The following is a 26596-nucleotide window of genomic DNA, read 5'->3' as shown; positions in this document are numbered from 1 at the left end:
TGACTAGTTTGACTAAAATTTCACGTAGCTAACGAAACAGAATTTTTTATTTTAGAACTGTTTTTTTTAAACAGTATTTTAAATCTCTGGTACTTCAAAGTAGTTATGATTATTTTTCTTCTTTTAGTGAAGCAGCAAGTGAAGAAAGGGATTTGAGTGAGGTAAGTAACATTTTTTTTACGAATAAGTCTTGTTTTTTACTCTGTGTGAATTAGATTTTCTTAGGGGAACAAATGCTACTTTAGAGGTTTTTGAAAACGATCTCAAGTCAGATTTCCACCAAAAGGCTGGAGGACCTTTCAGAGCTCTAAGGTTTGGCCATTGTGATCATTCACAGCAGAATAGAGTTGCTACTACGTACTACCTACTGTGTTTTATAAAAACTGCTTACCAGATCTTTCAGTCAGTAGATTAGGTATATGGGAGGTTATTTACCACAGAGTGACAAACCATTAATAGAAACCCTGAAATTGCTTCTTAAAAAAAAAAAGTTGAAATTAAGTTTGTCACAAATAATGATACGACTCCAGTGTGTGAGGAGAAATCTATGTCTGAGTGAGAGTCCTATTGAAAGATTTCTGCAAGGAAACAAAATTTCAGTAAATATTTATCACTTAAATTGTATTAATGAAGACTGTTGCCTCTGAAAGACAGGAAATCTCTATGACCATGCAATAATGTTCAACCAAACATTGAAACTATTTTAATTACAAGGAGATTGTCATCCGTTGTGCAGAGTAACGTCGCTAGCTGGCTCCAGTTATAGGTCATGGGGGTACCCCTTTGAGTTGCAGCTGAGACAAGGATGTAATATTTGACAAGGAATGCAATCTCCCATTCCCCAAACTGAATCCTGAAAAGTACTCTTTTCCGTATCTATCCACCATGCACAGGTACTGCACCTGTTAGTTAATGCACTGTGGAAGTGAAGGAAAGGCACAGTCCATCCCATTCTTGTGGCTAAGGAAAAAAAAAAACAATAAAAACCCACAAAAATAATCTGCTTCCACCCTGTTTCCTTTTGTGTTTTCCACAAAGCATAGTATGAATTCAGGTTCTTGGGATCTTCTTTGTAATTCCTCCTGTCCAGGAGCATTTCAGTGTTAGAAGGGTTCTGAGAATGGTATTTAATTAAATATTCTTCAGATGTTCCAATATCCCTTTGTTAAGTGAGCTGGATTTGGGGAATACAGAACAGGGACAGGTCAGGTATATTTATTTAAATGTTTATTTTTCAGCCTAATTAATCTGAATGCTGTTACAGTAACGTCATGAAGTCGGAAATAGGAAGGCTTTTTTCCTACAGGTGCTTTCCTTAGATTTCATTTCACTGAAAGATCTTATCTAGAATCTGGCATTTCAGGCAGTTACCTGAGCCTTGTGAAGTGTTACTAGTATTTTATCATCTCTCTTGGATATGTTTCAGTTAACACATGACAGGATCACTTTCACATTGACTCGGCTGCAATGCATTGGTAGTTTTATAGCCATTCTGTGAGCAAATAATTCTTCCAGATCTCCCTACCTCCCCCAAATAACAAGTCCCTAGCGTGTAAGAGCAACTCTTGTTCTTATTCCTGAAGTGCCTGACCTTGCTGTTCATGCTATTAAATATCATCCTGTTTCTCTTACCGCAGTCCTCAGGGTCATATATTTCATGCTTTGATAGTTGGATCCTTTGTATTAAGAGTACCTCATTGCTATTTGTTGAGCCTCTTTTTGGGCCTAAGTCATTAATGAATACGTTATATGAAATGTGTTCACAAGACTGAACTTTTTTTTTTCCCCACCGGTGACATTCTTCCATTTCCCCTTTCTGCAGAATTTGTTTTCCTCTCCCTATTTGTCAATTAGTTGCTGAACAGTAAGTTTCATGTAGTACTATAGATAAATAAAGCTTGATATCTGCCTCCCAATTCAATAGTCTTCTCAGGCAGCTAAATCATATTACATAGAGTAGCCGTTAGACATTCTAACACAAAGTCTCTCATTACATTTTTATTTCCAGAGCAAAGAGAAGAACAGGGCAACTTCACTCAGCTAACAAGAGCAGCAAATACTAATACAGGTTCCAGGCAGGCAGTTTTGTATTTCTGTGTCACCAGGGGAACACCGTCATCCAGATGAACAGCTGCTTCCCTGCTGAGCTGTCAAGTAGCCCACTCTAGGAGGAAATGTGTTAAATCTATTAGTTGGTAATCAGAGTTCAGGAAAATGAGAATCTAAAAGATATGAGACTAGATGGATTTAATGAGACAGAAGAGGGACTGAATGAGGAGAAAAGGGTAGAGTTGCAGGAGAACTGGGGTTGAGGAGAAAGGTTATATCCTATTTTGTGAGTTTTTTCCTAGAAGAAAACTGGTGAAATCCTGTGCAGAGTGAGGAAAATGGAAGGTTCAGAAAGTAGGGGATTCAGCTGAGTTGGACAAGTTGAACCATTTTGTCTCCCATTTTAGAATACCGTCCATGGAACTCCTTCCTGTTACTCAGATTTCTGTATTTTTGTATTAGCTTACTAAGCAATTGCAATTTGTTTTGAGTTGTCCATTTTGTGTTCTAGAAATTCTCCTATCCAATGCTTTGTGTTTCAGTGAAATGCTCTTACGTAAGCCCTAGACAAATCTCCACCAGGAATCTGTCTTTATCCTTGACAGTTAAACACCTTGAACACAGCTGTCACATTCCTTTTCTGGATTCTGCCCCCTGCTACAGAGGTCTGTTGTCAGCTCATCTCCCTGATAATTTATCAAGTAAACAAATCCTTCAGGATGTTTCATTATCTCCTCTACCAAATAATAACTTTCTGGGAAATTAAGTGAAATGCTGATCCTGTTCCACTTTTCTCTGTCCCGTATTTAAGAAGGACAAAACCCCCACAACAATTTGTCAGTTACTTCTTTAATGAATGTTGCAGTTTGGCCATGGCCGGCAACAAAGGGCCATAGGGTCACTCTGCCGCCCTTCCCCCCACTGGGGTGGGGAGGAGAATGGGAAGAAAAAGGCAAAAACAGTTTAACAGAACAGCAAACAAAGCGAACAGTAACAACAACAATACAGAGAAGGAGAATATACAAAACAAACAGCAAAATGCTCAGAGCAACTCTCACCACCCGGTGCTCCGTGTGCTCCCGAGCTGCAACTGCCTTCCCCCCGCCAGCTGCCCGACCGGAGCCCAGCATGATGGCACACGGTATGGAATACCCTGTTCTGTTTGGCCAGGTTGGGTCAGCCCACCTGGCTGAATCCCCTCCTGGCATCTTGTGAAAATTAACCCTGGCCAAACCCAGGACAATGAAATATTCAGCTATTTTACTGTGGTGAATATTTGCAGATTTCAGTTTTTATTCCTGACTTGTCTTCTCTTGTCTAAATCTAAAATCTAAGCATGGTAGTCTGAAGATGCCTGAACAGTGACTCAAAGACGACATCTGAAATCTAGCTCTGGATTCTCTCTTCTGTTCCCAAAAGCGTGCTGCTTGCTGCTTGTAATTTTTTCCCCTCTCCCCCTCCATGTTTATGGACATGGTCTTTGTGCTACTCTTCCTCCTACCTGTCAGTCACACCTAGGACGTGTACATTGTCTTCATAGTGTTCCTGTCCAAGTGCTGACATCCTGGCAGTCTCCTGGATACAGTACAGTCTCTAAAATATCATTTCTAAGTCTGTCATTTCTCTCTGTGTGGTTAAAATTACTATCAAATGATATCTTATGCTTTTTCCGTAGCTATTTAGCATCACTCCAAAATAAATATAAGATGATATGCCATGTAGTCTTTGATATGACGTCCTTCCGTTAAGATTCGTGTAGGCTTCCTTCTTCATGGAAGAAAGTAGTCAAACTTAGATCCCTTGATCTAGTCAGACTCTTCGTTACTGAGAGGAATGACTTACTTCTCCCTCCAAAAGTCTTTGAACCAAGGTGGTTTATCCCCTTTTGCCTTCCTCTGCTAGGCCTGGAAGCACAGTACCTCTGTAGCAAGTTGGGATGATTGATTCCACAGGTTTTCACAGCATCTTTTGATCAATGTGGTATTTGTAAATTCCCTCATGGAGACTGATGGGCAAACATCTTCCATCCCATCATGAATGTAGTATAGCCCTGTGGCAGGAAGTTCTTAAAAAGTTTTGTTTTGTCTTAGTGGAAAATGAAGGAAATGTTTAACATATTGCCTTGATAACATTTTGAATTCATGAACAATAACCAGACTAATACGATATTGCTATGAGGTCTTCTGCAGACCTGTAAAAGACTGTTTGAGTTTATTAAGCCATAAAAAAGGTGTCATATGTGTATGAAAAAATATTTAATTTTCATATTTCTAATTTTTTGTTCCCTCTGAAGCAAATAAGGAGACATTTGTTTGAAGAGTTTGCTTTGAAAGGAAGTATTTTTCTTCTTCTTTTGTAAAGGATTATCTTTGTAAAAAAAACTTTCCATATTCAACATTCTATAGTGAAAAAAAAGCTAAAGGAGAAGTTTTTGTCATTTTAAATCAATAAAGGAGGAAGAAGAACATGATGAAGATGCTGATAGTGTAGAAGGCGAAGCTGCTAGCAATGAGAGATTTCAAATAAAAGAACGCATTGCTAAGAAGTTGAAAATTGATGCAAGTGAAAATGCTAAACAGCAACTTCAAGAGGAAGACACTAAGACAGAAAAGAAAATAACTAGTCGCAGGTAAGTATCATGCTTTTTTTCTTCCTTCTTGTTTTTTCATTCAGCTAGTTTATAGTTGGATTTTCTGCTCAATTCCGGTTTTGCAGTTTCTGCATTGATAGGTCAGTCATACATTCAAATTATTCCCCCCTGCCCACCTCCAGCTGTGGAAGATGATATTGCCTATTGGTTTCTCATTTCCTAATTTCACTTGGCAGTTTGAGCCAGTCAGTTAAGTTACATTTTGTTACACTGAGCACTTATTAATACCTTGTGTGGTAGTTTTATTTTCCCCTGTGAGTTCTAAATGAAGAGTATTTATACGTATTTTTCATGCTTTACTTTGTCTTTCTACACGGTTGTAAGATTGAGTTTTGTAGCTTTGTCGGTGATAACATGTGGTGGTCATCCACCACTGAGATTTACAGAAAGTAAAGGCTTCCTAGTCATTCATTAAATTCTGCTTTAACACAGTAGTCATTCTTACAGTGTACTAGTTTTTCAACACTGCAATTGATATGTCAGTTTTTAGATACTGTCTAGGGCTGTTCCTAGAGGGTTGGAATATGTCTGTGTTTAGTAGTGTAACACTGTATTCAAATCAGTAAACTAGCTCTAGACAAATTATTACATTTCTGTAGCAGTATTCAGCTCTTCACAGACATAAAAGCGTGGGTTCCAGTCCCATAATATAGCTGTGCCAACCTTTGTGAACATCTGTACTGGTTAGCACTCAATTTTCAGTAAGTTAGTTTGTTTTCTTGGAACTTTGTGTCTTGGCAGTTTTTCTTCCAGAGCTGGTTTGCAAATTTCTGCCTAATGATATTTATATTGCATAAAAACATTGGTCATATATGCAAGTGCTGTGTAGTGGACCTGATGGCAAGCTTGCTAGGAATTATTGTCCAGTATTTCTGTAAACATGGGCTTGAGAAGTTACTGAACAATTAAGTCTTTGCAGTTATAAAGTTAAACATGTATATTTACTTATTCAGTAAAACTTACTGGGGGATACGGATAGGGGTAGGAGGCATCAGAAAGGTAGTTTAGATTTTATACTCTGCATAGTTGTCACAAATAACTGCCCGATGAAATTATTCAGGCTTTGCTTATATTAAATTCTGCTTGTGTAATGGCTGTCTGAGATCTCTTCCGCAACAGTTTCCTCTGAACCGAACTATTCCCCCTGTTTTGTTTTGTTTTTTCTTTTTTTTTCCTTCCGTCTTTACCGCCACTGCAGATATGGTTTAATATGTAATGGCCAAGGCATATTGCCAACATAAAAGAATCCAGGACAGTCTGTTTGTGACAAAAGAATACCTGGTAGTCAATGTAAATGCTTCACAAGTTCCATAGCAGTTACCATCCCTATTAATAATTGGGAAGTAAAGGCTTTGGGTCAAGGCACATGAAGATAGATTTGTTGTAATAATAATACACTTTGAGGTAAAATACATATTGAACCTTTGGTTGGAAAACAGAATGAGTGACTGAAACAAAATCAATTGTTATTTTACAGACATCAAAAATTCATGTGTCTGACTTACACTGCTTGAAGGCTATTCTGGTTTTATATGACTATATGTACCTGCTAAAAGTAAAAAATACCTAAATCGTGTTGAAGAAGGGGCTGTTGTCAGTTATGGTGGACATTCGATCCTCATCTTATTTGTAAAACAAAACTAATTCTTAAGATAAGACAAAAATCGCACCCTGACCTTTGCAGCTTGATGGATAGCGATTTGATTATTTTTACTGAAAGAATTTAATGTGATTCTAAAAGCAAGATTAGTAAGTTTTGAGCATTCCATGTGAGGTGGTATTTTTAACTCTGCGTGGCCTGTAGATTTAGAAGCAAGCCATGCTTTAAGAGTGGTAGGAACACTTTAATTATTTTGGATAATCTTTTTATATATTCATATATAAAATATAATTTTAATATTATATTAAAATATACCAGCAACCAATATACCAAGTGTTACTGTTTGTCTACATTTTCTGGAGCAGTGAAAAGCCCAGGGAGAACAATGCCAATAAAATAATTTTTGTTAACCACTTTAGTAAGTTTGAATAGCTCCACAAAATAAAATATGGGATTTAAGCAGGAAATTCAGTGTCCTTTCAATCCTCTCCAGTATTGATTTGAATCTGAGAAGCACACCAGATACTGTACTGAAGCCTGTGCCATTTGAGCAAATCTGAGGTTTTAGTCAGTTTGTTTTCAGGCCTAGATGATGTTACTTCCAAAGTTCCATGTAGTTATGTGTTTGCTGAGAGAACATTGAATGTACTTAATAGCTGGAGATAAATAAACAAGAGCATTTTGGTATCAAATACCCAGCACTATAACATGAAAGGATATTATAGTAAACACAACTGTAATTTAAATGGGCATTAGTTTTTCCTGTCATACGATTTTACTTTTAGTTAGAGGCAAGGCCACTAACTTTCGTGCTTTGGCAAACTCTTTGTAGTCAACAAGATTTGTGTGGTCAGATGTGTAAATTGATGTTAAACCATTTCTTTTGGAGCCATACGTAAACCTGATCTCTTTGTAGAACCATGTAGGCTTATGTACACCACCGTAAATCTATTTCATGAGCATTGCCTTTCTGTTTTTCATTCTTCTTTTCTCTATAAGAGCACCTAAATGACAGTACATGAAATTTAGTGCCATGTTTAAATGGCCGTGCTAGATACAACTAGGTATTGTTTCAGAGGACATACACAAGACATCTTTTAAGAACCTATCCGTTGTTTTTCCTTTCTGACATCTTTGAAGTTGTGCTATGTGGCTGCTTTGGAAATTGATGGCTGTACTATCTCTGCTGTAAACAGCTGGTCCACTGGAAATGTACTGAGATCGAGGAGGATGATGGATAACTTGGATCCCAAAATCTGGTTATTAGTCCTACAGTTGAGATCGATGCATAATCCCAGTGTAAATTACATGAATATTTATCTTGTGTCAATATGTGGGACAGAAGTACAGGAGGTGGTTTTCTGTCTCAAATCTTGCTGAAACCTTGTGCTGAAGCAGTTTCCTGACTGCAGAAGGAAGTAATTCCTGTATTTCAGTACTCTGCATTGGGTGATTGATTAATCCTGCACCCTAATAATGTTTGTGATATTACTATAATATTCCCCAATACAGAATAAGTACAAGCTTCTTGGAGTCAATGAACTGTTCTTGATCATGGAGATTGGACAAATACAGATTAGTGTTAGATAGCCATATCAGATAGTGGAGGTGAGGATTCACAAATTTAAAAGTTCTCCAAGAAAAGCATTTTCTGAAAAAATACCTTCAAGTACATGGCAGACAAATAACATCTTTAGAATAGGAAAAGACATTGGACACTGTACATACTTGCTACCTACCTGTGCACCAATCTGTTCAACTGTCTGCTGGGTTTTACAGAGATGGCTGCTAGAAACAAATGTGCCTGAGGTATAATAGCATGTTTGTAGCATGGAGGGATCACAAAGCTAGAGCACACCCTTAGGAATGAGACTTTATGCTAAAGCTTGCACAATGTTTTATCACATTTTCAGACACATGTAGGCATTCTGTAACCTGCTGTCTCTGCATGTTTACGGTCAATGTGCTGTGTTTGTGGTTATTCAGCTGTTTCGGGGCAGTAACAGTAGTGTTCTAGCCAGAAGGGTTATCTCAGCTCAGAAGAGGGTTTTATGTTTTCAGCAGCTGGGAGCTGTAGTCTTGTGAGACACTGCTTAGTGCCACAAGTGGCATCAATTTCTAGACTCACTGTTTTCTAAATAATTGTCTGGCATCCTCTGACATGAAAATCAAAGGCATGGTATTGTTTGTTTTAGATAAGGTGTTACTAACTTTGAGGTGTGGTGAGATAAAGCAAGATAAACATTATTAAGTTTCATTGTCTGGAATAATGACTGTTTTGTAAGTGTACTGGAGATGGTTGATAATATGCTGATGGGACTTCACCACCCACTGTAGTCCAAGTGTGTGTTGATCAGAGCCAGGTATGTGGGAGGTGCAAATAACTAACAAAAAGTTGGATCCACCATACATAGCTTGAAGGGTAATGCCTACTAAGATGTCAGAGGGCCAAGAAATGTATCTGTCACAATTGTTCATCTCATCAGATATTTAAATGTGCTAATAGAATAATCGAACTTCTAAAAATATTTTTTCAGAGTACAGTCTTTTAACATACATTACTTTTTCTACAAATCTGTATTCATTTGTATTGGTCCCGTTTCTTTTAACACAAATCCATTTGTGAAGTCAGAAGTTTGCACATCTGTTTCACGGAAGCAATGTGGAAACAATAGACACCTCACATTCATAGTGCTGAGATCCAATACCACTTCTAAATGCAATCACACTTGGAGTGCTCAAAGAGTGAAGTTAATTTTAGTCATTCTAGTATGTATTTGAACCTTTTGTGTATGTTTTAAAAAATAATTTGAGACACTGTCCAATTTTGTGTTAGGTAGGAGACTTCAGGAAAAATAATTTCCCACTCATCCTGACAAGTTGTTAGAGAAATTCCATAGGTCTGTTGTTTTTTTATTAGAAAACTTAAGCCTGAACTTCAAAGTATGGAACAGCTGTTTACATGAAGGAATGTATACAAATAGAAGAAGTGTTTGCCATCATTGCAATAGTAGTCAAATTTGTGGGCATTACATTGAGTTTGTAAAATGGCAGTGGCTCGAGATGAGCATCTGAAGGCTTCAGGTATATAGTTCTCTTCTACTTTGGCTAGTAAAAATATTGCTTTTACATTTGTTTTCATCCTGTAGGTGGAGCTCGGGTGCCACACATTTCTGGTTGCCAGCTTTTAAAAATTTTCACCACTTCTTGTTTGCAAGACATGGTGTGCAAGTAGAGTACAGTTGACTGTACAGGTTTTCACTGTACAGTCAGCAATTTCAGTTGCGTCCTTATAATGGATGTGCTGTTATATAGCAATATGAAATAGGTGTCTAGAATAGCCAAATTATTGAGAAAGAAAAGTGACTTTTTTGTTTGAGTGGTTAGCATCACTTGAATTTAACTCTGTGTTTGTATTTTGTCTTGTGTATTTTTCTCCTAATAATCCTATGAATTGTAGTTGAACTAAGTAATCACATTTCTTTTGGTTTATAAGTCATCGCTATCATAAGGAGATGAATAGTAATAGTAGAAGTTACTATTAACTACTGTTATAATTAATAGTAATAATTAACTACTATTATAATCAATAGTAGCTGTATTGCCACTCCTTTGCATTCCTAGCTTTTCTTATGTGCATGTTGCTTGCCATGGGTAAAATAAATCATCTCATGAAGCTTTAGACATCTACTGTGTGTATATATACAAGAATCACAGAATCACAGAATGGTAGGGGTTGGAAGGGACCTCTGTGGGTCATCTAGTCCAACCCTCCTGCCGAAGCAGGGTCACCTACAGTAGGCTGTAGAGGACATTGTCCAGGCGGGTCTTGAATATCTCCAGAGAAGGAGACTCCACAACCTCCCTGGGCAGCCTGTTCCAGTGCTGCGTCACCCTCAGAGGGAAGAAGTTCTTCCTCATATTCAGACAGAACTTCCTGTGCTTCAGTTTGTGCCCATTGCCCCATGTCCTGTCGCTGGGCACTACTGAAAAGAGCTTGGCCCCATTCTCCTGACACCCACCCTTCAGATATTTGTAAGTATATATAAGGTCCCCTCGCAGCCTTCTCTTCTTCAGGTTGAACAAGCCCAGCTCCCTCAGCCTCTCCTCGTAGGGGAGATGTTCCAGTCCCCTCACCATCCTTGTAGCCCTCCGCTGGACTCTCTCCAGTAGTTCTTCATCTTTCTTGAACTGGGGAGCCCAGAACTGGACAGAGTACTCCAGATGAGGCCTCACTAGGGCAGTGTAGAGTGGAAGGAGAACCTCCCTCGACCTGCTGGCCACACTCTTCTTGATGCACCCCAGAATCCCATTGGCCTTCTTGGCAGCCAGGGCACACTGCTGGCTCATGGTTAACCTGTCGTCCACCAGGACGCCCAGGTCCCTCTCCGCAGAGCTGCTCTCCAGCAGGTCCGTCCCAAGCCTGTACTGGTGCATGAGGTTGTTCCTCCCCAGGTGCAGGACCCTGCATTTGGCTTTGTTGAACCTCATCAGGTTCCTCTCTGCCCAGCTTTCCAGCCTATCCAGGTCATGCTGAATGGCAACACAGCCTTCTGGTGTATCTACCACACCTCCCAGTTTGGTGTCATCAGCAAACTTGCTGATGGTACATTCCAACTCTTCATCCAGGTCATTGATGAAGAAGTTAAACAAGACTGGGCCCAGTACTGACCCCTGAGGGACACCACTAGTTATCAGCCTCCAACTAGACTCAGCGCCGCTGATGACAACCCTCTGAGTTCTGCCATTCAGCCAGTTCTCAATCCACTTCACCGACCACTCATCTAGCCCATACCTCCTGAGCTTCCCTAGGAGGATATTATGGGAGACTGTGTCGAAAGCCTTGCTGAAGTCTAGGTAGACAACATCCATGGCTCTCCCTTCATCTACCCAGCCAGTCATGCCATTGTAGAAAGCTATCAGATTGGTCAGGCATGATTTTCCCTTGGTGAATCCATGCTGACTACTCCTGATAACCTTCTTTTCCTCCACTTGCTTGATGATGGCCTCCAGGATAAGCTGCTCCATCACCTTTCCCGGGATGGAGGTGAGGCTGAGCGGCCTGTAGTTCCCTGGGTCCTCCTTCTTGCCCTTTTTGAAGATTGGAGTGACATTGGCCTTTCTCCAGTCCTCGGGCACCTCTCCTGTCCTCCAGGACCTCTCAAAGATGATGGAGAGTGGCTCAGCAATGACATCTGCCAGCTCCCTCAGCACTCGTGGGTGCATTCCATCAGGGCCCATGGATTTGTGGACATCCAGATCGCTTAAGCGATCCCTCACACAGTCCTCCTTGACCAAGGGAAAGTCGTCCTCTTTGTAGGCTTCTTCTCTTGCCTCCGGGGCCTGGGATTCCTGAGGGCCAGTCTTAGCACTGAAGACTGAAGCCAAGAAGGCATTCAGTAGCTCTGCCTTCTCTGCATCCTCCGTCACCAGGACACCCGCCTCATTCAGCAGCGGCCCCACATTGTCCCTAGCCTTCCTTTTGCTGCTGATGTAGTTGAAGACGCCCTTCTTGTTGTTTTTGACATCACTTGCCAGCTTCAGTTCCAGGTGGGCTTTGGCCTTCCTCGTTGCATCCCTGCACGTTCATGAAGGATGAAATTACTTCATCCTTAAAACAGAAGTCTAGAACACTTTAAGGTGTAATTACTCTGACTTATTGTTTTCCATTTGTTAAAAGACATGATGAAATAACTACTTTACTTACGGATATCTGCACTTTGTCAAATGACGTGCATCCCGACTGTCATTTTGTCATCTAGGCATTATAGTAATAAAACCAGTTAATAATGCTAGGCATTATGGTAATAAAAACAGTTAGTAATGCTAGGCAGACATGCTCAAGTTCACCCTAAGTCCATTTCAGTCCATGCAGTAAAAATCGCATAGAGGTAAGACACCATAACATTTTCTTAGAATCTGGATAAACTTTGACGGACTGAGCACGCAAGATTGCTTTCGTAATGTGCTGCCGTAGTACTGTGGTGTAGAATAGCCAAAGGTAATTTTATGTGTGATCTCATGGAGGTCTTTTAAAAGACCTTTAAATCAAAACTTCTTTTTCTTTTTGTAGATCTGCAACTGTTATAAATGAAAAAATTGGTGGATTTTGTTCGTAAATTAATCATATATGGTAGAATATTTTGTTCTGATTGCATTTACTGTATGGTTGGTACTTTGTAATTCTAATGCAGGTATTATAATAAAAAGAAATAAAATAATCTTGGAGACTTACGTAGTTCTACAGTGGAAGAATTCTTGTTCTTGTAATGTTGAAAATCTGTAACTTCTTTGTTATTTATAACAGTTACATTTCTGTGCATCTGTGGAATGAGTTCACGGTTGTTGAGACTGATCTCATACAAGTCTGCTGTCTACGATCTTCACTGCGAGGTGGCTGATGTCATTGCACGGCTACTGTCCTAAGCTTTGAAACACTGTGGAAATCTGCTGACTGGAGGATGTTGCAGATGTTGCAACCATTTTCAAAAAAGGCAGTCATCATAGGGATGATCCAGTTAGCCTCGCTTTGGTCCTTGGGCAAATCATGGAGTAGGTCCTCCTGGAAGCTGTTTCTGGGCACGTGAAGGAGAAAAGGGTGATTGGAAATAGCATGGATTTAGCAAAGGCAAGATGACGGGAGAGCAGTGGGTATCATCTGGTCTGAGCATGAGGCTAGAGTAGATCAGTTTCTGAGGTTCCTTCTGACCTGAAAGCTTCTGCGATCTGTTGGTGGGGGGTTTTTTGTTTGTTTGTTTTTTCTTTTCTTTTTTAATTATTAACACACGCACACACACACCCCTCCATCTCTGCTGAGGTCTGGAATAACCAGTCCAGCAGCTCTTTAGCTGTTCTTTTTAATTGTTTTTAGGTTATATCTATATATATTTAGGTATTTTATTTCTGCTTCTACTTATTTAAACTTAATCCAATATCTCATCTTGTGTTCAGGAAGCTACTTCTACTCTTTTTCATGAATGCCGTTTTTTTGTAAAGAGTGGCAATGTGATGTGAATACCATATACTCGGAGCTACTCACTCACTTTGGAATGTGACGTTTATCTATTTGTATGTAGAAATGTGATATTCTTTCTTCACAATAATTACTATTTCCAATTTATTAACTGTATTTCTAATCCTACTAGCATTTTCCTAAATCAGGTAGAACTGTTACTATCAGGCCTTGTCTAACAATACAACTTGTCTCCTTGCTTTTCAGTTTAGCACAAGGAAATATAAATTGTAAATTAATAAGACTGATGTTTGAGTTCTTGAGTACAAACTCTCTTTGCAAGAGACTTCACTATACCAGAAGAACTGCTGCTTTCTCATATAGCAAATCCAGGTATTCTGTTAGTAGTGTTTTAAGCCAGAGGAGACTTGTAGAGAAACTGTGTATCTCATGCCATGATTTACTGCCAGTTACCCCTGTTATTGATTTCACTGTTGGCTACAGCTGAACAGGAAAGGCATTCAACAGTAATTATTAGATATCAAGAGAGAGTGGTTTAGTCCATGTTTAGTCAGTGAGTGTAATTCCAGGACTTAGATGCCTTACCCCTAACAGTACCTCATCCGGTTTTACATTTTAATTTATAGGGGTTCACCTTGTAGCCAGTGAATTTTTTTTGCTGTGCCTTTTTCTGAAGCTCACTGCAGTATGCTCTGTTTTCTCTTTGCTTCAACTACCTGAATTCTGAGTTCTTTCTGTCTTTTTGATAAGCTGTACCCATTGAGTTCTTTCAGTCTTTCACAGCAAGACATTTTTTCCAGTCCTCAGATCACTGTATGGCTTTTTTTTGTTCCTTCTCCAGTTTTTCAACATTCTTTAAAGAGCTTTGATCAGTAATCTCTGATTAGCCTTGCTAGTGCTATATACAGAGCAACTTTTTTTCTTGCTTACACCTCCCTGTTCATTAATACAGTGCCCACATCAGCCCTTCTTACTGATATTCCACGGAGATTGCTTATACTGCTAGGGCCTTCCAGATTAATTTCAGTGATCACTCCCCAAGAATTAGTTTCCCATTTTGTACACTTATTCTGGTTTTTAGTTCCTAGATTTTAACAATTAGTTATCTTCAACTTTTGTTTTATTTAGCAAGTCCAGGTTGCCCAGCAATCCTGATAGGAGAATTTGCTACGGTGACAGTTTGTGTCATGCATTAGTAGTGGATTTAGTACCAAGTTACCTGGAGTGAAGAGGTGTATTTCCAGCCAGTGTTTAATGTCTTGTTGGCAGCTGTTTTAAGCAATAACTTTGTAACCTATTTCTTAATTAATGAAGATGTTCTTTTGGCCTGGTTTGTGTTACTGATTTTTTTTTTTTCTGTACTTGAAAATACTGGGAAGCAAGTTTTCCTCATTCCATACAGTAAGAGAGGTTATTGGGGTTGACTCTAAAATTAGCCAAGTTATCAGCCAGTCAGGAACTCGTGTTGAATTCTACTAAGACACTCTTGATAGCATTATGTCAGAATCGATATGCTACTCTGAAACCTTTTGGTTTTGACTAGTATGCTTTTTCTGTGGGAAAGTTTTACTGGATTATTATATTCTAGCTTGATTCAAGAAGTACTTTTTTGTGTGTATGTAATCCAGTACCAGTTGTGTTTTTTTTTTAAAGAGACATTGCCAATAAAATTGATGTAAAGGTCATTTAACTGTTGAGATAAGTGCATGTAAATTGATTAGTTTTCATTTTTGGCTGTGTAAGGAGACTATTAGCTTTAGCTGGAGCTCATTATAATACAGACAAATCTGTTACCCTTTTATCATGACCTCTTAACTTTGGATCTTAAACTGAAAGTCATTGCTGAAGTCCATAAAATGCCAGGTTTTAGAATAATGGAAAACATTTGTTAGGTGTTAAAAGAATAATAACAAAAAAAACCCCAAACTGTCAACTGGAACCAAACAGAGATGGAAATCTATTAGTAGATATATCGTACCACTACAAAAGATTATTGCATGAGATTGCCTTGACATTTGCCGTCTCTCCTGCTCTTGATTTTTTTCATGTCATGGAACCTTCAGATCTTTGTTACTATGCTGCCTACACTTATTTAATTTTCTTATAAATATGTAAGAATTCAAAAGTTCTGCGTGTTAAGAGTAATGCTTGTGTTTCATCTGACAGTGGAATCTTAATTGTAAATATTAGTATTTTATTCAAAATCATTCATTCCATACTTCAAAAAAGATGTGTTCAATGTGTGATTATTGTGCTCTGTTTGTATGGGTGTTCTTTTAAAACTAGAAGCCATTTATTGTTATAAACCAGCAAACCAGCTTATGTTGTTTCATTTTAACTTCCTTGAAGTGGGCCACTCTGTGCTCCACCCTAAAATAAGTGTCTGAAGCTATTTTAAACAATTTAATAGATTAAATATAGAAATTATGATTTTATGCAAAAGTAGTTATTTAATCATATGATGAAACAGAGAAATTACTAAGTGATGACATGAAATTAGACTTTTTTCTATCTCTGCTTTGCTAGGTTGTGTAGCGTATTCAAAGTACATTGTCTTGATTTGAAAACAGTGGGTAATGATTACATAACACATAACAAAGTTAGATACATATCTGTGTAATACACTGCTGTAAAACAGCAGCGGTAGAGTTACAACACTTTTCGTTTGACTTCGTTCTGATCTACGTAGCCTGTGTTTCAAATAAGAAACGAGAAATCTGTAATCTTCTCTTGGGGTGGGGAAGAAGCATTTTATGATAAAAACCCCTCAACTTTCCTTCTGAATACTTCTAATTTGTTCTTCAGTGCCTCCTTGCATTAAGATATCCTGTGCTATGTTTTGCAAAAGTGTGTTAAACATGAAACTTCTGCTGAGTAGTCTCTATCCTTCCTGACTCTGCCCTCTGAATTTTAGGTGCAGTGTAATCACCCTCAAAGTGAGTAAGTTCTTCTTCATGTTCAGGGGGAACTTCCTATTTTTCAGTTTGTGCCCATTGCCCCTTCTCCTGTTGCTGGGCACCACTGAAAAGAGTCTGGCCCCATCATCTGGACACCCACCAGTAAGATAAGGTCCCCTCTCAGCCTTCTCTTCTGCAGGCTGAACAAACCCAGCTACCTCAGCCTTTCCTCATAGGAGAGAAGCTCCAGTCCCCTCATCATCCTCATAGTCCTCCACTGGACTCTCTCCAGTAGTTCCTTATCTTTCTTGAAGTTGGGAGCCCAGAAAAGGGCACAGTACTCCAGATGGGGCCTCACTGGGGCAGTGTAGAAGGGAAGGAAAACCTCCCTCGACCTGCTGGCCACACTCTTCTTAATGCCCCCCAGGATCCCATTGGCCTTCTTGGCAACCAGGACACGCTGCTGGCTCATGGTCAACTTGTCATCCACCAGCACTCCCAGGCCCCTCTCCACAGAGCTGCTTCCCCGCAGGTCAGCCCTGAGCCTGTACTGGTGCCCTGGGTTGTTCCTCCCCAGGTGCAGGACCCTGCACTTGCCCTTGTTGAACTTCATCAGGTTCCTCTGTGGCCAACTCTCCAGCCTGTCCAGGTCTCGCTGGGTGGCAGCACAGCCTTCCAGTGTATCAGCCGCTCCTCCCAGTTTGGTGTCATCAGCGAACTTGCTTGAGGGTACACTCTGTCCTTTCAACCAGCTCATTGATGAGTAAGTTGAACAAGACTGGGCCCAGTACTGACCCTTGGGGAACCCCACTAGCTACAGGCCTCCAACTAGACTCTGTGCCACTAATCACAACCCTCTGAGCTCTGACATTCAACCAGTTCTCAATCCATCCCACTGTCCAGTCGTCTAGCTCACGCTTCCTGAACTTGTATATGAAGCTGTTATGGGAGACAGTGTCAAAAGCCTTGCTGAAGTCTAGGTAGACAACATCCACTGCTCTCCCCTCGTTTACCCAGCTGGTCATGGAGTGGAAGCTAGATACTGAGAGGCCACCTATGTATTCTTGACCTTATAGCCCTTGCGGCTTGCAAGAAACTGAAAAGTATTATGGGAGAATCCTATATACTGAAATTTTTGTAATTAACAGTCAAAAAAATTATGTGTTGTCTTTTGTAATCTCACCTCTTTTTATGCCGTTTTGTCTCATAATACACTAACAGAAAAGTCTGAAATTACTGTCTGGAAAACAGAGCCTATAAACCTCGTAAGGAAGTTATTTTACTGTTCAGAATTGCCTCACAGGTTTTCTCAGGTAGGGTGCAGCACCTATTTCATAATCCAGAAAATTCTAATCTATATTTCTGGAAAAATGCAAAAACTCATGTAAAGCTGAATTTCAAGGGAGCATGTGAGCAGCAAATCTTTCCTACTAGTCTTGTTTCAATGCAGAGTATTAGAATGTTTCTCTTAAATCCTAACCTTTAGTGGCTTTTATTACACTAAACATACTTAGGACTGTTCTAAGTGTCTACTGGTTGTTGTTTGGTAATTAACAGATTTGGATTTCTATTTCTGTTCTTTCACTCATCGCTTGAAATGTCATTTGAAAAGCTCCTTGGAGAAGCTGTACCTCTCTGATTGAAAGTACTAAGTGTATGAATATGCTGTTATATGTACAGAGCAGTATTGCAATATTTCAGTCTTCCTGTTTTTCTACGTCTCCATGGACCTGTGTCTAAGCAGAAATTCATTGTATTAGTCATTTGCCTTAGATACGGTAGGTCATGAACACTAGCTGAATTAGATAATTTTGCTTGTTTATCATATGAATTGTTGAGGAGGTATTAATAATTCAAGCACATGACCTTGTCTGTGAGGACCTGGCAAGGACGTAGGAGGTATAATTTCTGTATTACGCAGGTAGTACCTACCTAAATATTTTCAGATACAGGAGGACAGTGTTCTTTCACTACAGGAGCACTTCACAGGAATCTGGACAAGGCTTAGCCCAGATAAAGAGGTAAAGAGTTTGGAGTATTAGCTGTGAGGGAGAGATTAAATTACTCCATTAATTATGAATTGATTTTAAAGCATAAGAATACAGAAAGCTGCTGCCACATGTCAAGATCATTTTCCTGGTTTTACTCCATAAGTGTAGGTGCTTCTACACTGTCCTTGCCACACATATGCCGAACTCGGCTCAAACTCAGAGTTGTGACATGCCTCAAGCTGGGCACTACCTTTGAAGAATGTAGAGATTATGCGGGAAATGAAGTAGACAAAATAATGGTCTATGAAGTACTATTACACAGCGTAATACCTGGTTGATACTGAAAGTGCATTATACTGGTTCTGATTTAGAGAAGTTTTTTAAGCTGTGTTACCTGAGAGAACACGTCTGTTGTGCTTTATTGCCACAACTATGGTAAGCAGATGTGTGTGAGCTGGAGCTACCTGACAAAACACAGATACAAATTGGTGGGAATTCATTGTCTGGGTATCATAAAACAGTGGGAATGGTATTGATGTAAGCTAAGTCAACGTGTCTTTCACGAAGAAATCTGAAATAGGAACTTAAATTAATATATTCTTTTAAATTGGTGCTTAAAAGAATTAATTCTTGTAAATTCTAGTTTGGTTGAATGTGTGTATCATTAATGTAGGAGCTGTTTTAAGCTTCTGCTTTTGAAAATTATAAACTAATAAACTTCCACACCTTTGTAATTTAAATACCGAACTTTTTTTTGTTATCTGTTTGTGATGGTGTTTTTATAAACTAGATCCCCAGAAAAAGAATGCTAGGTATTTTTGTGGTGCCTTTTTTGATCTTGACTATGGCTGATATGAAACTAGAAAACCACACACACAAAAATTCACTTTAGGTATAAAAGCAAAAAGAAGGGAAGAGATTTAGTTCTGTGTATTTCAAGAGTGTCTGCAACAAGGGAAAATGTTTCTGAATCTTTTGTTTTGGTATTGATATCCTAGCTTTGTAATAATACCATACACAAGACTCACCAACAGGCCATATAATATCTTACTATCATACTTACCTACGTCAGATGTTTCTTTTGAAAGGGTTCCACATCAATTTGTGTGTTTTGTATGCTTTGAGTGACTTATCATGACATATAAATTCAATATAGATTTGAAGCCAAAGTGCTAATTTATAAATTACGATTTATCCACAGTCATGTGGAAATTGCTCACTTCTGCAAATGTTTACATGACTCAATGATTCCAGTGAAACTATTGATGTAAGTAGAAGTTCATAGAAAGAAGCCTGAGAACCACTGAAATTCCTTTGGACTGGAATTTGACAATCATGCTGTGGTATGAAGGATAAAGGAGAGGAAGGAATATTTTGTCTAGAATGACTGAAAAAGTCCTTACCCTTGGGATTGAGTAACTTTTTGTTTTCTTTTTATAAAGCTGTCTCAAGAGATTACCGCCTTCCTTTCCTGTCCCCTTGGCCACTTTTTCTTGCCATTTTTTCTCAGTTCGAATGTTACAGTTGCTTGTGGAGTTCCTTGTAAAATAGATCCCTTTTAAACAAGTTTTAGTGCTGTAGAAAGTGTGCGTGACCTTCTGCCCACTGCACACTGAATAAAAGGTAGACAACCATCTTCGAAATGGGGACAGTATCTTGCTGGGACTAGAACCTTGAGTGATACTTTTGTTTTAATCCTTATATGCTTTATCAAGTCATTGGTTTATTAGGATTTTTCTCATCTTGTCAAGTAATATCACAGAACTAATGCTTTTAAAGTACACTTAATTGATACTTTCTTTTGATTTTCTTTTCCTCAATGCATGAGGGATCACTCATTTCAGTCTGACGAATATTTTTTAAGGAAAGCAATAATATATGATTTAGCGAAGAGTAATGTTTTAAATTTTATCCATTCTTGTATAAAACTGTTGATCAGTTACTTTTTGACTGATGAGGTTCTCTTCTGAATTATCTCAGAAAATGAAAAGAATTATCTTTTCCTTTGGTGAAAATGAATTTTTAAATGTAAGTTTAAGAATCTAGTGTGTTCCTTTTCATTTGAATTTTTATATTTTATTCAAGAAATTCAATATCTCTGACATGTATAACTGACATACAGGAAAGAAAGGGTACTTCAGAATTGGTTTTTGAAATACTTTATTTTTCTGAATAAGACCATTTACTTAGTGCTAAAAATGGCATGATTCATTTATTCTTTTCAAAATAATGTAGATTTTTCTGTGTTCTTTACCTTAATAACATTCATTGTAAAGAAAAAATAGTCCCAGACATACTCTTTGTAGAGTTAATGATTGGCAGTAACTTAAAAGCAGACTCTACTATATTAAACACAAACCCAGATTGTTTGGGCACAAAACCCAGAATCCCAGCACTGATATTTTTCTTGGCTAAGGATCAAAGCATGTTAATAGGTATAGTGTTAGCCTGGGACAAAGACGAGATTGTTACTGTGGTATATTTCATCCTGCTGCTACTTGGCAAGAGTCAGTGTGTTTTTGGGTGAAGTTTGTGTGTGCGTTTGTCTAGTCACCTGGAAAAAAGGATGCGTAGATGACCCGTGAAAATACAGTTAGCTTGATGGAAGTGAGAATGTGTAATCCTTGTTTTACAGTGGATTGTTAGCACTATATTGTGGGTAAGATAATGTTTCAAAGAGCTGGAGTGTTCTCAGTTGTTTAGCTGAACATGTGATTTTTTTTTTTTCCTGGTAACATAACAGGATGGATTTAACAGTGGTATAGCCATGTACTTTCTAATTGCTAGATGTTAATGCTCCATTTCCTTTCTTTGTCTCACCAGAGTTGAGTAGCATGGGAAGAGACATTTTGAGGTTTTTGTTTCTATAATATAATACATTTTTTGTAAATACAAGCAGTACATCTTAGAATGGTACTGCAGTGAAGGATGACTACAGTATGTTCAGATATTTCCTTTATTATCACATCTGCTGTTTGTCTCTGGACAGTCAATTCACTGTATAATTTAGTATTTTTATTATTTTACATGCCTTACTACAGAGCCAAATAGGTGATAGGTTTTTTTAATACAGTGTAGAGCAAGTCGTGTTGGTTATCAGATTCTGGTTGTGGTATCTTTATCATAAATAACATTTTGTGAATAAAAAGAAGTGAATCTTACAGATGTGATTTCAGGAATGCTGCTTTAGATGATTCTTCATAAATCTCTCTTCAACGTTTCTAGTGGTCAAATTCACAATTTTGTTGAAGGCTTAATAGGCAGCTTGATATTTATATTTGAAAGGAAAAAAAAGCCATGGTATTTTCTAGAACTGAAGATCAGAATATGCTGCAGATGCTTTGTAAAATATGCATTTTTACTCTTAGAAATCTAAACCCTGAGCATTCCACTGTTATTTTGTTCTTAATCTTTATCACTGTCAAGTATTCCTGAATGGTTGTGGACCGTATTTCGAGGTTACCATTCCTCGACTAAGTTCTGCAGTGAACTTTACAAATCCAGTCTTGCAAAAGTCTTTCACTAGTTCTTTCTGATTTGTTGCATGATTACAGTACTGTTTCCTCACAATTGTGAACTTCCAGAATGAGAAGGCTATGACTGTGTTTTAATTTGAAATCATGTAGCAGATTCTATGGAAGTTAAGGCAAAGTCTGTGTTCCATTTCTCCCATAAATGGACTAAGTTTTGTTGTAAATGGTGGTAGTTGCAGTTTCAGTGTGGTTTGTTCATATTTTATTACTGGCTGATGGATTTTCACAAACATGCTGTTAAATATTTATGTGCTGCTTCTGCAAAATCTGTCATAAAGAAAATTAAAGTTAGTCAATGTAGTTTTGTTTGGGTTTGTTTTTTTTTTTTGCATTGAGAGTTTTTGTGAAGGGTGAATGTGATTATGTGATATGGTGGTTTGCTTTCCACATGAGCAATTTAAACCTTTGTATAGGTAGCTGAGAAATAGTAATTCTGTTAATAATATCCTTCATATTCAATCGTTTATTTGTTAAATTTCAGAGTTTCAAATTTATTTTGGATATAAATGACAAGTCTCTGGTTGCATACTGTCCCATTGAAGATTACTTATATTTAATCATAACTGTCCCAGTTAGATTACACATACTTCACTTAAGCAAGGAAGCATTTCACTTCAAAGCACGTGTAACTTAATTTTTTTTTTTATTAGTTGATCAACCATGTTTTTAACATAGACTTGCAGCCAGTGATGATATGTATTGGTTTCTGCCTCTGTGCTGATCTCTTGAATTTTATATTGAATAATACTAGTGTAAATAGCATTAGATCTCAATGTATGGCTCCATACATGGAGTTTATGGTCATAGAGTCAACAATAACTATTACCTCCTTTTGAAAACATGCCTGTATTGTACTGAAAGGCAGCCTTACTTGAAATGTTGATAGGATAGTAAGAATGACTAATACTCTGCTATGGTCTTGTAAAGTGAAATTTTTACATATGTGAATTACATGTTCATAAATAAGCTTCAATGCCCTATGTGCTTGTGAGTCATAGATATTTATGCAAAATATTTTCATAAGAAACTATTAACAATTGTGAGATTTTTTTTATGTGTATGTATCTTTATTGCTACATTTTAGTATGGAATTTGCAATTTGTTGTCTTTGCCCCTCCATTTTCTTTCTGTGAGATTACTTGGTTGAAATGAGTGGTAAATTGGATAATTTCTTGTAGCTCTAATTTTTGTTTCTTTGAGGATACAGGAGTTTGGGAAGAAGGCAGTAAAACATGGCACTTACAAGCTAGATCCTTCAACCTTTAGCTCAAAGTGTCATGATTTCTGTAATTAATAGTCTTACTAGTTCATTGAGTCTGAAGTCAGCAAAACTGACTAAATATGGTAATAAGTATTACAATAAATTCTAGGAATTGTATTTTGAGGAACAAACTTTTGAGGCTCATTGCTGAGCAGACTTTTTATTTGTCAAGGGTCAAGAATATGTACAGACTGAAATACTGCCTTTTTGATCAGAAGCCTTTGCACATAATTAAGGCAAAGCTATCTAAATAAAATTAATTGCTTTTGAGAAAAACCACTGTGTTGTTTTATTCAGCAACTATAACTTTAATGCATTTCAGTGCATGTGTTCCACAAAAAGTTTATGCAAACTGATTTCTGTTTCGTATGATCAGTTGACTTTAAAGTAAGTTCAAACATGGAGAACATAGCAGAGTTTCTAATAATTATAAGCATGAAAAACTAATTTAGATGTTTTATCAGAAACATGTTTCATTAAAATTATCATCATGAGCACTTGTATTGATTATTTCTGCAAAAAGATCTAAGATGTATTAATCAAGATTTTGAACAGAATTTGTGTCATCAGGAATAAAGAAAACCCAACTTGAGTCCTTATAAGGGTATATCTGCTTCTAATGAGAAGAAGCTGTTTATCTAATGAAAATGGAGAATGTCCAAAAAGTCTGGACTTTGAGTGGATAAGGCAGAAGAGACTGCTATGATCATTTAATCCAGTGTTTTACTTAATAGAGCATACAAGACTCTCTTAAATTCTTATATCTCACTCTTATCTTGTGGATGGAAAAAAATCCCATTTTAATGCGGAGATTTATGCTGAAAGGTACCCCACTAAAATTTTCTTTGGTAAGTGCCTTTCTTGTTAAATAAATAAAAATGCCACTTCTTTTCGGTCAGCCCTTTGGCTTGTCTTAGAGCCATTAGACCCTTTTTCGCTAGTCTGCTAGCCTTCCTCTTCATTTGAAAATTGTGACCAAATCACCCTTGAACTTTGTTGGGAAGATGAAGTATATTGATCATTAACCTTCTTTTCATGGCTTTTTATTGTTTCTCCAGTCTTTGGCATGTGTGAGCTTGATCAGAAATTATGCTGTTTTCTTCCTTCACACAAGGTCGTTCAACAGTCTCTCTTTCCTGTGTGTCCACAAGTAGTAGAAATAAAGTAATTTTTTTCATGGTTCTAAGTTAATCGTTCTGTTATTTTTGCTCAAGAACTGTTTATCAATGTCAGGCATATAATTATCCGAGTTATATTTTCTCTTTATAAATAGTAATATAACATTACAGTTTCCCCCCCGCTTTTCTCCCCCTACTTGTCTAGAAAATCCTCTCTGCATTATTCACAATCAGTGTTTCCTATGGGCCAGAAATCTCTTTAACCGTCTTTTAAAAAGCACTTGAATGCAAATTGCATGGCGCTGTTGCTTTTTTTCTACTGCTTAATTTTTAGTAGCTGTTCTTTCTGTTTTGGGGTAACTCAAGAAGACAGAAAAATATATCGTCTTCCGACATCATATGTGGCTTGCTTAGAGAACAGAAAGAGTTTTATTGAATCCTTTTTTTTTCCCCAAATTCTTAGTTCTTTTCCATTTTTTAGGCTTTAATCCCTAACATAAAAAGAAAATTTAGAAATGTAGGGTTTTTTCTATATATGCTTGAAAGGTGCACATCTGTATAACTTTAAGTGGATCTATTATCATAAATAGATGGACAATGGTTGGATAATTTCACAGAAAAAAACCCCACTTTTTAATGAGAAGTATATCAGCAGTACAAAGCTTTTGAAGTTCTTAAGTTTGGCTGATAAGCAGCCATACTGAGCTCATTGATGGAAAAGCATCATTTACTGAACAAGCCTCATGCTTAAGACTGAAAGTCACAGTTACGTCATTGCTTGGTTAATTGGCTGCACCTGTCACTTGTTAATAGCCCTAATCCAGTAGTCTCTGAACCACGTGTTGAAAGGTCAGCAGGAGCAGGAAAGAGCCTGGTGCACTAGGAAACATTGTTAGTAGTAATCTTAGTTTGGCAGCCTGTTGTGCTTGTTTAATTCAAATTGTCACTTTCTAGCTCATGACATGAGCTTCTCAATGAGAATGTTGCAGATAACTTGAAAGTAAAGTACGTGGTTCTTTTCCTTCAAAGCAATGCATAATTAACTTAAGAACACAATTTTTTTTTACAGAATGTATTCATTTGTGGGTTTGTCTTTTGTAACGAAAAAATCTTTAAAATTTTGTTCTCCTTGAATTTGGAGTGTAATTAGAAAATGTAACTACAAAATTTGTATGTAGCCATGGAAAATTTATCTAGGTTTCTATATATGTACACACAGATGCATATGTATTTATTAGTTTTTAGGTGTCCCTTCCACATCATAGAGTTTAAGTACTCAGCTGTCTCAGGTGCTTGTCATTCTGCTGCCTTTTATCACATAATCCTATTTGGGGGATTGAATTTTCAGTATTGGTATTGTATATGGGTAATTATGTTGGTGTTTCCTGATATATATATTTAAAATATCTTTTAATTATAGTGTGCTTTTCAGCTAGTGAATGGTTTGACTTCTTCAATACATCTTGAATATACTTGCTTTCTACAGATGTTCATACTGTCTATGGATTTTGAAAGTACATCTGTGTATATTGGGCAGTAGAATTTGAGATAACTCATATGCTTTGCAATTTTTGTACATTTTATAATGAGCAAGTTGCTAAACTTGTTTAGACAATTTGAGTAAGCTAATATTGTGGTTTAACTGCAGCTGGCAGCTAAGCACCAGACAGCTGCTCCCTCATTCACCCCGATGGAATGGGGGAGAGAATCAGAAGGGTAAGAGTGAGAAAACTTATGGGTTGAGATAAAGACAGTTTAACAGGTAAAGCAAAAGCTGCGCATGCAAGCAAAGCAAACCAAGGAATTCATTCACTGTTTCTCATCAACAGGCAGGTGTTCAGCCATCTCCAAGAAAGCAGGGCTCCAATCAAGCATAATGGTTGCTTGGGAAGACAAATGCCATCACTCTGAATGTCCCCCCCCCTTCCTTCTTCTTACCCCAGTTTTATGTTGGTGAGCATGACATCATATGGTATGGGCTATCCCTGTGGTCAGCTGGGGTCGGCTGTTCCAGATGTGTCCCCTCCCAGCTGCTTGCACACACCAGCCTGCTCGCTGGGGCGGTAGTGTGAGGAGCAGAAAAGGCCTTGAGTCTGTGTAAGCACTGCTCAGCAATAACTAAAACATCCCTGTATTATCAACACTGTTTCCAGCACAAATCCAAGCCCTATACTAGCTACCATGAAGACGATTAACTCTATGCCAGCCCAAACCAGCACAGCTCATTAGCTTATTCTGGACATAAGTGTAGAATACTGGTGCATTATCATCCTTTGCCTCAGAAGAGCAATTCTCATACCATTAAGTGAAACTTAGAAATTATGTAAGTTTAGAATTTCGTAACATCTTGTGTTGTAACTATTTTGCAATTTATTCTATTATAAACTTCAGAAGGCTACAAGTACACGGAAGATGTGATAAGACTGGATTTTGGTATTGATGGTTGTTCCTAAGAAATCAAGCGAGTTTAGCAACTGGTATTTTGAGTAATTTAATATGCATAGATGGTCCACATGAAGATACT

At 37.9% G+C, this 26596-nt stretch overlaps 1 protein-coding gene across 2 annotated transcripts in view; it reads left to right on the top strand.

Annotated features, from left to right (window-relative positions):
- CWC27 (CWC27 spliceosome associated cyclophilin) overlaps positions 1-26596 on the top strand; it is a 130289-nt gene that overhangs the window by 15947 nt on the left and 87746 nt on the right. For both annotated transcript variants that reach the window (XM_075446966.1, XM_075446965.1), the window contains exons 9-10: positions 128-161; positions 4503-4678. In XM_075446966.1, the coding sequence (XP_075303081.1) occupies positions 128-161; positions 4503-4678 (210 nt within the window). The remainder of the gene's footprint in view (positions 1-127; positions 162-4502; positions 4679-26596) is intronic.

The sequence above is a fragment of the Opisthocomus hoazin genome, chromosome Z (assembly GCF_030867145.1).
Source record: "Opisthocomus hoazin isolate bOpiHoa1 chromosome Z, bOpiHoa1.hap1, whole genome shotgun sequence".
In the NCBI taxonomy this organism is placed as follows: domain Eukaryota; kingdom Metazoa; phylum Chordata; class Aves; order Opisthocomiformes; family Opisthocomidae; genus Opisthocomus; species Opisthocomus hoazin.
The sequence above is the reverse complement of the archived record's forward strand: the minus strand, read 5'-3'. Positions and strand labels throughout refer to the sequence as shown.